The sequence below is a fragment of the Chiloscyllium plagiosum genome, chromosome 26 (assembly GCF_004010195.1).
Source record: "Chiloscyllium plagiosum isolate BGI_BamShark_2017 chromosome 26, ASM401019v2, whole genome shotgun sequence".
In the NCBI taxonomy this organism is placed as follows: domain Eukaryota; kingdom Metazoa; phylum Chordata; class Chondrichthyes; order Orectolobiformes; family Hemiscylliidae; genus Chiloscyllium; species Chiloscyllium plagiosum.
Genome location: NC_057735.1, coordinates 46,899,766 through 46,912,933, shown reverse-complemented (window position 1 = coordinate 46,912,933; position 13,168 = coordinate 46,899,766). Strand labels below are relative to the sequence as shown.

Sequence of the window (13,168 nt, the reverse complement as noted above, 5' to 3'; positions counted from 1 at the left end):
AGCAACACATTTTCAGCTCTGATCTCCAGCATCTGCAGTCCTCACTTTCTCCTCGTCGATTAATTCCACTTGGGTCTCTTTGAAGTTTTTGTTCCTGTTCAGTGTAGAAAATCAATGATGTTTGTTTGTCCTTGTTCACCTTTGTATGCTGAGATTGGGAAATTAGATATTTCACTTGACTGTCATGCGAGTTGAGATCCCCTCAATCAGCACAAGCTAGAGATCAAACCTTCAACCATCCAGATTTTTGCAGAGCTCATTTGGCTGACTGTATCTGTACTAGCTCTTAAGCACTGTCCAACTAGTTCACATTTGCTGCTGTTTCACCTTTATTCTTGCAAGTTCAATTTGTGTGTGCTATGTCTAATTCCCTATTGACTATGTATCGAGCATTATTTCAGACTTTGTAGCCTAGATTATAAAATCATGACAAATTAAAGTTCTCATCTCCCCTATGATTCTTATGCCATTACTTTTCAAATCTGCATCCTCTAAGTTGACTTTTTGCCATTGAAGAAAGTTCATCCTTATTTACCATATCAAAATCCTTTATCATTTTGAGCAATGAAGTCTTCTTTAGTCTTCTCTGCTCTCGGGAGAACATGCACAATATTGTTTGGAACACTAGGATGGTGCATGACGTACAGGGTCATTTGTGAAGATGAAACAGCTTTTGTTAGATACATCAGAAGCCTCATTAGGTACATTTCAATTTTGAGGTGGTCTTGATAATGTGTATCGTGTTCCATCTAGTGTGGGAAAATATCTCTTTGATCTTTTTTACAAGATATTGAAAAAAATTGCATGAAGCAGACTGAAGTGGAGTGGAAAATTTAAATGATCGTAAGGAAGAGAGAATACCAAATTAATTGGTTTCAGTGAAGGTAGTAGAAGCGGGAGTCTTCAAGACTCTTAAGAAATATTTAGATGAATACTTGAAATGTCAAGACATACAAGATTATGGGGCAAGTGTTGGAAAATGGGATTAGAGTAGAAAGATAAATACTTGATGACTGATGCAGACATGATGGTCTCTAGGGCCTTTTTCACCCTGTTAAAAACAGACTCTTTTAAACAGGAAACGGCAAAAATAATGTCTGGAAGCTAGGCCCCATTAAGGCAGAGAGCAGAATTACAAAATCAAAGAAATTAATGATGGAATCTTCACTGTGCAGCTGGAAGTAGTTGAGGAAACTGAAAACTTTGCACCTCTATAACCTGTGTCGCAGGTGAGAGGGAGAGTGAATCAAATTTCTTTTGACAGTTCTACCTCTTCTGTCCATAACAGAGGTGGATTTGAATGTCATTTTCTTGTCTCATTTCTTTCCCTTTTGCAATGCACCATTATGAATTCCCTCTCCCAACCCTCATCCCTCCCTCAGCCTTTGTCCATGAAGTCCAATTTCTAAATAACCTACAACAACTTTCCTTTAGTCTGATTGATATTTAAAAATGAAGAAGGCGTAGTTCTCAATTTCTGTGACTTAGACTCCACTGGTGATTCTTGAAGTGACCTGTTTTGGCAGAGCTCAGATGCAGGTGGATGCCATTAAATGTTGAGCAATATGACTCTTACAGGCTGGGAATTAGTTCACTTTTCAGGTGAAATACATGATTCTTCCTGGCAATCAGGGTTTGAAAGAAATCAAGGCTAGCTTTTACTGGGTCCTGAGCTGCTTTCGTCTGTTCAGATGTTAAAAAATCCAAGCCAAGAGGTCAGAGCTATATAATTAAGGTCATCCAAAAACCAGCAGTCAATGACAGGACCAGCTTTCCAGGATAATTCAGTTCAGGTACTGAGATGGTTTCGATGTATCTGGTGTAAACCATATGTGTTTCTGGAGATAACTTGAGGCCGTTAGCACCACCCTCATGTGAAATGAGTTATAATAGCCCTCCCTTTGTTTTGAACTGGGTGAAGTAGACATCTCATCTATTGTTCATTTACGCTGGTTTGACTGGAATGTCTACGCAATGCAAGAAAATCCAGGACAATGATGAATTAGCTTTTGTCCATCAGAGGTTTGTGGGAAGCACATCATGCAGTTGATAAAATCAATCTGAAGTCCAGTACCCGTCTGTTTTAAATTTAAACACGAGAATGTCGTTTTCTAAAAAAGTCTTGGAATCATTTTTCTTGCCTTTTGAATGTGATACATGGAAAATCTATGTCACTACTTCAGCTCATTTCTTACTGATACATTTAATTATACTGATGTTATTTCTACTCTTGACTATTCCAATGGGTTTCACTAAAACTTTACTAAAATATGATTTGACCAATGTGGACAAAGAACAGCCAATTGCAGATAAAACAATGTCAGAGTAGGGTCAAGGAGCAAGGGTACAGGGCAAACAGTTCCAGTAAAGGTAACCTTAACGATGACAGCTTTATCTCGCTGGGTTCTCATCTTTATGATACTATGGTTATAAACAATCTGCTTTAGTCTCACATGGTTGCCAGGAGTTTACAATCTTTCTGTGAAGCTCCAAGAACAGTGCATCCTTCCTCAGTGATGGTACCCACAGCTGAATGGGGTGAGTTTGGTGGATTCGAACCATGCTTTAGAAGACTATGACAAACCTTTCCTATCTTCTTGTATTTCAAAAAACAAAAGGCCAACATTGCATTAGACCTTTTAATTATCTTTTGTATTTGCCCACTATACTTGATCTCTCAAATCTTTCTGCTCCTCTGGAACTGGAAATAACACTGGTGAACATAGATACATAGCAATGAACAATAGTAGCTAATTGAACTATTTACAGAAGCATGTGTGATACAAATTGAGTGATCTATATATTTACATATAAATAATTTACTGTACGTTTGGGTTTCTGGTTTTTGCGTCAGTAACTGATGGGTTTTCTGTGTGTCTGGAATTAATTAACTTGTAAGTATTTCTGCAGCTATTTCTTTCAATATGGTTGTTGAGTTCTGGTTTAGAACCAATGGGTTTTGTTTGCACTTCTAATGTTTTATTTATTTTAGACTATTTTGTGACTAAGCAAACTAAATAATGGGGTGTCCAGATTTTTCTGTGTTTTTGAAGTCACCTGGAATTTGCTTTTTTAAAATTTAAAGTAAACAGCCACGGCTCAGGGAGAGAAGTTTTTTTTTAGTTTAACTTTGAGTTCAGAACATTCCTGTGAAGCCTTTCGAATGGAATGGCTATGTAGACTGCTACTCCTGAAAAAGGATGGATATATTGTGAACTCAGTTACTTTAGAGTGAACAGTGGGTGTTAATCCCAGACTAGAAATGTTGGGATAAAACACTGAAGAGGTTACTTAAAGCTTAGTAATTTTAAGCAGGTGTCTAATAGCCCCAGGAAGAAGTTATCTGCATTTAAAAGCTGAAATCACAAGAGACTTAAACCTAGAGAGATGTTTCATAACAGGACTCTACATGAATGGTGTTTTGTGTGCTGTCCCGGGTGTGTTTTTGGTACTATTGAAAAGCTATTTGTGTCTTTTTAATTTATAAAGGAGTGTTTTCAGAAGTAGTGAAAGGATACTTTTACTGCACAATTAGAAATCTTTAAATTTGTATTATCAGTAGATAGTTTTGTTTATTCTATTTTGTCTTCATTTGTTTTAATAAGAAACTATTTTGTAGCATTGAGCACTTACCACTTTGTTAATACCAAAACAAACCAAAGTATGATCGATGTAGCCAGGTTCTAGTCTGGGACCTGACCTGTCCAGTAATAATGTCAGCTGGGACTATAACACACGGTTCAGCAGGTCTCCATCGTAACTGTCCTCCCCCAGTTCCATGTGGCTGACAACATCTGAAATCACTGATAGCTTCAAACATTAACTGGGACTGTCACTCATAGCAGACAGATCAAGCTTACTGAGCAGGTCAGGAGGAAGATTACTATTTAACTCTAATTCTATATATAACAACAGAACCTGAAATAAACATGCATTGATTTGATTGATGCTTGGTCCGATACCTGTTCAGCAACCCCTCCTGTTCCACAGGCAACGTCAAGGACGAGAGCATCTTCTCGCTTTTTGGGAAATACAGGATCCAGTATCTCAGCAGCAAAGGTGTGAGCCTGATAATTTATCAATGCAAGATCCTTAAAAAAGGAAACGTTATCTTTATTAATTTCATTTGATAATTCCCATCAGAGAAATGTTCAATAGTGAAGGACACAATTGTTTTCCTTGTGCACTCGGGAGTGAATCAAGTCATGTTGCACAAGTGTGCTGGGGTATAGATGAGGAGAGACAGTGGTGTAGTATTATTGTCACTGAACGATACTGAGGCACCAGCTAATGATCTGGGGCTTGGGTTCAAATCCCACTGTGACAAACGGTGCAATTTGAATTCAGTTAATGAAAGCCTTCAGCTTTAAAGTAAAAAAAAAACTGGTTTAGTGATGACTATGAAAACAATTTAAACTTCATAAATAGCCATCTAGTTTACTAATGTCCTTTAGGAAATGTGTGTTCACGTGAGTCCAGATCATAGTCTCGCTCACTGAATCATACTTTTACAAACCTTGTCCCAGAAAGTATTATCATCTCTGGCTATGTCCTGTCACACTGACAGCTGACTACAAGGGTGCAGATTGTACTCTGGGTGGGGGACTTCAATGTCCACCATCAGGAATACCTCAGCAGCACCGCTACTGATCGAGCTGGTCAGGTCCTGAAGGATATAGCTGCCAGGCTGAATTTGTGGCAGGTGGTGAGGGAACCAACAAGAGGGAAAAACATATGTGACCACATCCTCACTAATCTGCCAGCTGCATTTGCATCTGTCTACAACTATATCGGTAGTACTGCCCACAGCACAGTCCTTGTGGTGACGAAGTCCTGTATTCACACTGAGAACACCCTCCATCATGTTGTATGGTATCATGTTGTATGGTATTATCATCATGCTAAATCAAACAGACTTTGAACCGACCTAGCAACTCAAGACTGGGGACCCATCATCGTCAACAGCAGCAGAATTGTACCTCATTGCCCAGCATTCCCCCCTCAATCATTACCACCAAGCCAGCAGATCAATGGAGAGAGTAAGAGGGGAAGTCAGGAGATTACTCAGGCATACCTGAAAATTAGGTGTCAGCCTGGTGAAGATACCATCAGGACTACTTGCATGCCAAATACCATAAGTAGCAAGTGATAGATAGAGCTAAGTGACCCCACAGCCCATGGATCAGATGTACACTCCGCAGTCCTGTCACATCCAGTGGTGAATAGTGGTGGACAATTAAACAACTCACTGCAGGAGGAGACTCCACAATTATGCCCATTCTCAATGATGGAAGACGCCAGCACACCTGTACAAAAAGTAAGGCTGAAGCTTTCGCAAACAATCTTCAGCCAGAAGTGCCAAGTGGGTGATCCATTTCAGCCTCCTCTAATACTCCCAAGCATCACAGATACCAGTCTTCAGCCAATCCGATTCACTCCACATGACGTTAAGACATGGCTGGGGGCACTGAACACTGCAAAAGCAATGGACGCTAACAATATTCTGGCAAAACTCAGTCAATTACCTATCCCCATCAGAGATAGAAGGTCTTGTTAACAGTGCATAGGAGCATGGAACGGATTTCTTTCCCATTTGAAATGTTAGAATTCACCAGCCTGCTATATGTAATGATTCCTTTCAGGGGTCATGCTGAGGATTCAGTCCTCATACAGCACTTACCATCTCCTATTGGCTTCCTGTGCTGCTGCTGCATGTCCCTCAGATCAAGATCCAATGTCAAAGTTCCATGGCACCCCAAAAGCAGGTGAGGACTACCCCTGCAAGGAGTGGGAGAATAGGACTTAGGGTGTAGCATGGTGGCTCAGTGATTAGCACTGCTGCCTCACAGACCCAGGCACCCAGGATCGATTCTACCTTCGGGTGACTGTCTGTCTGAAGTTTGTACATTTGCCCCATGTCTGTGTGCGTTTCCTCCGGATGCTCCGGTTTCCTCTCACAGTCCAAAGACATGTGAGTTAGGTGGATTGGCCATGCTAAATTGCTCGTAATGTGCAGGTTAGCTGGGTTAGCCATGGGAAACGTAGGGCTATATGAATAGGGTGGGTCTGAGAGGGATAATCCTTGGAGGGTTGGTATGGATCCAATGGGCTGAATGGCCTGCTTCCACACTGTGAGGGTTCTATGATGAATGACTGATGTGAATGGGAGTGTATATTAATAAGGAAAGATCAGTTAATAGTGACGGTGATAATAAGTGACACTTTATGTTAACATGCCTCTCACTGCTCATGAGCAGGACTCGGTTGGAAAGTGCAATTTTTTGGTCTTGACATCAAGAAGGGCCCCGCTTGAAGTCTCACTGATTTACACACTTTTCTTGTCTGCATCGGTCAGAGTCAGGCAAGATTCTGCCCACTGTTTTTAACTCCTGCTGAAAATCATCAAATCACTCAAGACCAGTAAGACCCCTGATCATGACAAAATTAGCAATAATCTGTTGAAAACGATCTTAAAAATTGTTGATCTTCCTTTTATAAATGCAGTCTCTCAGTGTCATCTGGCATCTTTCCAACATATTTGAAGTTCATTGAGAGGACTGGTCTTTCGCAGCAACTATTTCTCAATTTCCAAATCCTCAAACATTTCAACATGATTCAAATGCATTCTTTGTTCTAACGGTATTAGGCAAGAACTTTCAAAAGTTGATTTGGAAAGGTTGTTCACAGGTAAAGGGATGATTGGAAAGTGGGAGGCCTTCATGAATGAGACAAGGAGTGTTCAGAGCCAGTCTGTTCCTGTTAGTGCAAAGAGTAAGGCTGGTAGGTGTAGGGAATGCTGGATGACAAGAGAAATTGAGGCTCTGATCGAGAAAAAGAGGCAGATGTATGTCAGGTATAGACAGCTGGGATCAAGTGAATCCCAAAAGAGAATAAAGGCAGCAGGAGTATCCCCAAGGGGGAAATCAGGATGGCACAAAGGGGACATGTGACAGCTTTGCAAATAGGCTTAAGGGGAATCCAACGAGATTACAAGAATATGTTAAGGACAAAAGTGTAACTAGGTAGAGAATAGGGCCCAAAGATCACATGGCCATCTATGTGTGGAACCACAGGAGATGAGTGAGGTACTAAACGAGTATTTTGTGTCAGTGGAAGGACATGGAAGTTAGAGAACTTGCAGAAACAAGTAGTGAAGCAGTGTCCATATTACAGAGGAGGAGATGCTGGATGTCTTAAAACATAAAGGTGGAATAAATCCCAGGGATCTTATCAGCTCTATCCCAGATAACTCTGTGGGAAGCTAGGGAATTGATTGCTGCATCCTTGCTAAGATATTTGTATCATTGACAGCCTGGGGTAAGAGGCTCAAAGACTGGAGGGTAGCTTCAGAGGAAAGCAGGACTTTCATCAGATGGGCTGAAGGGCCAAAGAGTAGCAGATGAAGGTTAACTTACCTAAATGTGAGGTGTTGCATTTTGGGAAAGCAAATCAGGGCAGGACTGAGCAAAGATACTTTGATGTGCAGGTTCATGTTTCCTTGAAAATGGAGCCGCAGGTAGACAGGACAGTGAAGAAGGAATACTGCATTCAATTCAGGTCTCCCTGCTATTGGAAAGACGTTGTTGAACTTGAAAGGGTTCAGAAAAGATTTACAAGGATGTTTCCGGGGTTAGAGGGTTTGAGCTATAAGGAGAGGCTGAATAGGCTGGGGATGTTTTACTAGGAGCTTCGGAGGCTGAGGGATGACCTTATATTGGTTGATCAAATCATGAAGGGCTTGGATAAGATAAATAGACAAGGTCATTTTTCCCAGGGTCCAAAACTAGGGGAGCACAGATTTAAGGTGAAAGGGGAAAGATCTAAAAGGAATCTAACGGGTAACTTTTTCATGCTGAGAGTGGTGAGTGTATGGAACGAACTGCCAGAGGAAGTGGTGGAGGCTGGTACAATTACAATATTTAAAAGGCATCTGGATGGGTATATGAATAGGAAGGGATTAGAGGGATACCGGCCAAGTGCTGACAAATAGGACTGTATTAATTTAGGCCATCTGGTCGGTATGGACGAGTTGAACAGAAGTATCTGTTTCTGTGCTGTACAACTCTATGACTGTATGGCAGATGGGCCAATGGGTTGAGAAGTGGCAGATGGAGTTTAGTTTAGATAAATGCGAGGTGCTGCATTTTGGGAAAGCAAATCAGGGCAGGACTTATACACTTAATGGTAGTGTTCTGGGGAGCATTGCTAAGCAAAAACACTTTGATGTGCAGGTTCATATTTCCTTGAAAGTGGAGTCGCAGGTAGATAGGATAGTGAAGAAGGCCTTTGGTATGATTTCCTTTACTGGCCACTACATGGAGTACAGGAGTTGGAAGATCTTGTGGCTATACAGAACATTGGTGAGGCCACTTTTGGAATACTACGTTCATTTCCGCTCTCCCTGCAATAGGAAAGATGTTGAACTTGAAAGGGTTCAGAAAGGATTTACAAGGATATTGGAGGGTGTGAGCTCTAAGGAGAGGCTGAATAGGCTGGGGATGGTTTGCTTGGAGCGTCGGAGGTTGAGGGATGACCTTATAGAGGTTTATCTAATCAGGAGGGGCATGGATAGGATAAAATGGCAAGGTCTTTTCCCCAGGGTCCAAAACGAGGGGGCATAGATTTAAGCTGAAAGGGGAAAGATCTAAAAGGGACCTAAGGGGTGACATTTTCATGCTGAGAGTGGTGAGTGTATGGAATAAGCTGCCAGAGAAAGTGGTGGAGGGTGGTACAATTACAACATTTAAAAGGCATCTGGATGGGTATATGAATAGGAAAGGATTAGAAGGATATAGGCCAAGCACTGGCAAATGGGACTGGATTAATTTAGGCTATCTGGTCAGTATGGACGAGTTGAACAGAAGTATCTGTTTCTGTGCTGTACAACTCTATGACTGTATGGCTATTGTATTACATTGCATTTTTTGTGACAAAATCTGTTAAACCCAAATCAGATTGTCAGGCAGCATCATTGCACTGACTCAATACTCACTGACAGGTTTGTAAGAACATACAGAACAACACTTAGTCAGTGTTTCCATGAATCTCAGTAAAACTTTAATAGCTTGCATTTTTCAGTTCTATTTCCTAACTTACAATATTACAGTGTTAGAGAAATTGTCCTAATGTGGCTCCAGAGCTGCATTACAGAGAAAGCATTTGGCCCATTGAGTCTGCTCCAATAAACAATACCACAGTAACTAATCTTAGACTTCAATCTGAGTTTCTCACCCACTTCCCATATCCCTTAATTTCCTCAACAAACCAAACAACTGTTTATTTCATTCCTGAAGAAGGGCTTATGCCCGAAACGTCGATTCGCCTGTTCCTTGGATGCTGCCTGACCTGCTGCGCTTTTCCAGCAACACATTTTCAGCTCAACTGTTTATTTCAGCCTTAGATAGCTCAATGATGAAGCATCCACAACTCAGTGGGCTCAGAATTTTTTGAGCAAAGAAAGTTCTCCTTATCCTAATCCTAAATGATGGTCCTTTCATCCTGGGAATTTGGGTCCATGTTCCCAGCTGGATGAAACAACCTCTCAGTGTCTATTCTGATAAGGCCATGATTCTTGTATCATCAACTCTAATGCTTCTGAACTCCAGAAAATATTGGTCGAATTTATTCAGCTTCTTATCGCATGACAAGCCTCACATCCTGGGGACCAAACACTTGACCATTATAGTACCATCTCCAATGTCAGAGCATCCTTCCTTAAATATTGGGACCACAATTTCACATAGTATTCCGGGTGTGGTCTCACCGTTCTGTACAATTGCAACAAGACTTCTCTACTTCTCGCACTAAAGGCCAACATACAGCCATTAATTATTATGCTTTTAGTGAGTAATAACATGAGCATTAGCTTTATGGCTTTCTTTCCTATCGATATATCATAACTTGTCTATCTCCCTTTTCTTCTCTCCCTACAAGGGGAGTTAACCTTCAAGTTAATGCTTACAACCTTCACTTCCCATACAAACAAGCAGCATCAATCCAGGGACCACGAGGCATGGTGATAGTGCCCATGTCTCTGAGCCAGGAGGCCTGGGTTCAAGTCCCACCTGCTACAGAGGCAGAATAATAATGTCTCTGAACAGGTTGTTTAGAAATACTTGTGAATGCAATCTGATGTATCTGAGTTTTGCAATTGTCATAGGTGATCTGCTGATGATAGCTTGTATTCTATGACTTGTCAGGAAATGAAATGAATATCTCAAACGGAGGAAATTCAAACTGAAAATGATGCCAGGAGCAGAGAATTAAAGCAAAGAGAGAGATTGAAAGGACATGATCACCTTTTCATATCTTGTTGCCCATGTGTTATAAAACTTTACTTTCTCCTCAGGGTTCTTGATACTGTACACAGTGCGGATGTTCTGGATGGATCTGTCTTTATCTCTCCCAGGCTCTGCCATTCTGAAGAGAAATGGTCTCCAGTTAGGAACAGCTGGTCAAAGCTGAAAAGAATTGAGGTTCACAACAACTTGTATTTGTAATATCACTCTCCGCATTCAAATGTCTCAGGAATTGTCTCCAATACTTATTAAAGTGCAGAAGTATCCAAACCTTTACTCTGTGCAGCCCAATGCTGTATTCATTATAGATAATATATGATTGGTTAGAGGCTATGTTTCATTTATTCTGATGGAGAGCCACACCTCCTGTCCACAAACCTGTTGTACGATACCATGTTTCACCTGGTACTGACGTTTTCACTGAAACGTTTCAGTAGTGCAGTTCTGAAGTTGGCTGTCACAGCTTTTGATGAATAGGCAGGACTCTCTTTGAAAAACCATTCTATCCACTATTGATTGAAGATTTAACATTTCTAAAGAAGCAACATACTTACATTCTTTAGTTTTATTTCATGAGTGCAGAATTCAAATGTTTTATCTAACAGGAATTTTGAAGTGTAATCTTTTTTTAATTCATTTGTGGGACATGGGCATCACTAGCTATCCAAGCATTTGTTGCCCACCCTCAGTCACCCTTGACAAGGTGGTGGTGAGCTGCCTTCTTGAACCACTGCAGTCTGTGTGTTGTAGGTTGATCCACAATGCGGTTAGGGAGTATTCCAGGTTTTTGATCCTGTAAAGGAACAGAGATATATTTCCAAGTTCGAGGGGAACTTGAAGATAGTGGTGTCCCCATGTATCCACTGCACTTGTCCTTGTGGATGGAAGTGGTCATGGGTTTGGAAGGTGCTGACTGAGGATCCTCGGTGAATTACTGCAGTGCATCCTGTAGATAGTACACACTGCAGCCACAGAGTGTCAGTGGTGGAGGGAGTGGATGTTTGTGGATGAGATGACAATCATGTGTTTAAGGTATGAGAGTTATTATCAATCACACCTTATCTTTGTGAAGCCAGACAATCCCACTGAGTGGCAGGACCTGAGCTACTTATGAACAGGCATATAAACACTCGCATTCACAGTATAAGTAGGTCATTTGGCCCCTTGGAGCCTGTCAATTATTCAATAAGATCATGATGAATCTGTTTGTTTCAAATTCCACATTCTCAATTGTCTTTGGTTCCCTTAACTGATTCTCTATTTCTGTCTGACCAATATTCGGTGGCCATTTTTTCATTGCCTTCTGAGACAGAGTTCCAAAGCCCCACAATTCTCTGAGAGGAGTGGAGTTGTTACTATTTGCTTCTCCCATGAAACATCCTCTTGTGGACCCTCCTGTGAAACTCTATATTCTTACATTTAACGACATTGATTTCGATCTGTCTTTCATTCGACTGCTTCCCATCTTGTTAATGTCCCTAATAGTGTCAATTTAGGAAAAGGTGAGGTGCAACGAGACCTGGGTGTCATGGTGGAACAATCACTGAACATGGACATGCTGGCTTTCATGGCGAGAGGATTTGCATATTGACGTACGTATGTCTTGCTGCAGATATACAGGGCCTTGGTGAGGCCACACCTTGAGTACTGTGTGAAGTTTTGGACTCCTAGTCTGAAGAAGGACCTTCTTGCTATTGAGGAAGTTGAGTGAAGATTCACCAGACTGATTCCTGGGATGACAGGACTAAATATGAGGAAACACTGAATTGACTGGACTTGTATTCACTAGAATTTAGAAGACTGAGGGGGAGTCTCATAGTAACATATAAAATCCTAATGGGACTGGACAGGCTAGAATGTTTCCGATGTTGGGAAATCCAGAACTAGGGGTCACAGTCTAAGAATAGGGGGCAAGCTATTCAGGACTGAGACGAGGAAGAATTTCTTCGCTCAGAGAGTTGTGAACCTGTGGAATTCTCTCCCTCAGGAAGCTGTTGGAGTCAGTTCATTCGATAGATTCAAGAGGGAGCTGGACATGGCCCTTGGGGGTAAAGGGATCAGGTGGTACGGGGGGAGGGCAGGAGTGGGATACTGAGATTGCATGATCAGCCACGATTGTATTGAATAGTGGAGCAGGCTTGAAGGTTTCTACATTTCAATGTTTACACATTTCTGTATTTTTGTAAATTCGCTGAGTTTCTATTTTGGTATCATGAAAATTTTAATATCATTCTCTCTTAGCCTTTATTCAAACTGTTTAAATTTACATGGAAAAGTAGTGTCTGCAGAACTGATCATCATGAGACCTCCTGACACAAGTCCAACTGCTCTGAATAATGGTCTATATCTTTAATCTCATCTGCTGTCGTCTCCATATTTCCACTGTTCCAATTACAACTTTTCAGATTATAATGTCTATAAATATTGGACAGACAAGTATAATACAGGAATAACAATAAGACAGACACCTACAGATATCTTGTGTTTGAATAGTTATAGATAATAAGGAAAGATAATAAAGTGTGAGGTTTGATTTTATTACACTACATAAAGACTGAGAAAGTATAATAAAAACAACACAACGGTTCTTACCGAGATTGCTTCCATTATTCCTTTTTATGCATTAGTGACATGTGCGATGAATCGGAAGTATTTATCTTCATGATTCATTTGACAATGTGGATCTGGGGAAGATTCTCATCATGTTGACCTTGATAAACTATTGTCAATGCTGTTCCTCTGACTCACAAGGTGGAAGAGACAGAATAATTAGCTTCCCAAATTTGGGGAGCTGACATTTTGGATTGCGGAGCTCAGAGGCAGCAATGGTTGCCATGGAGATCTGGCAGCATTAGAACAGCTGTACTCAA

The 13,168-nt window shown here is 41.0% G+C and overlaps 1 protein-coding gene across 1 annotated transcript in view; it reads right to left on the bottom strand.

The window, feature by feature from the left end:
- LOC122562949 (methyltransferase-like protein 27) overlaps window positions 1-10,777 on the bottom strand; it is a 16,065-nt gene extending 5,288 nt beyond the window's left edge. Inside the window, exons 1-3 of the mRNA XM_043716251.1 lie at window positions 10,701-10,777; window positions 10,299-10,419; window positions 3,963-4,091 (exon numbers count right to left, since the gene is read on the bottom strand). Of these exons, the coding sequence (XP_043572186.1) occupies window positions 3,963-4,091; window positions 10,299-10,418 (249 nt within the window). The 5' untranslated portion in view covers window position 10,419; window positions 10,701-10,777. The remainder of the gene's footprint in view (window positions 1-3,962; window positions 4,092-10,298; window positions 10,420-10,700) is intronic.
- Between the last annotated feature and the right edge of the window lie 2,391 nt (window positions 10,778-13,168).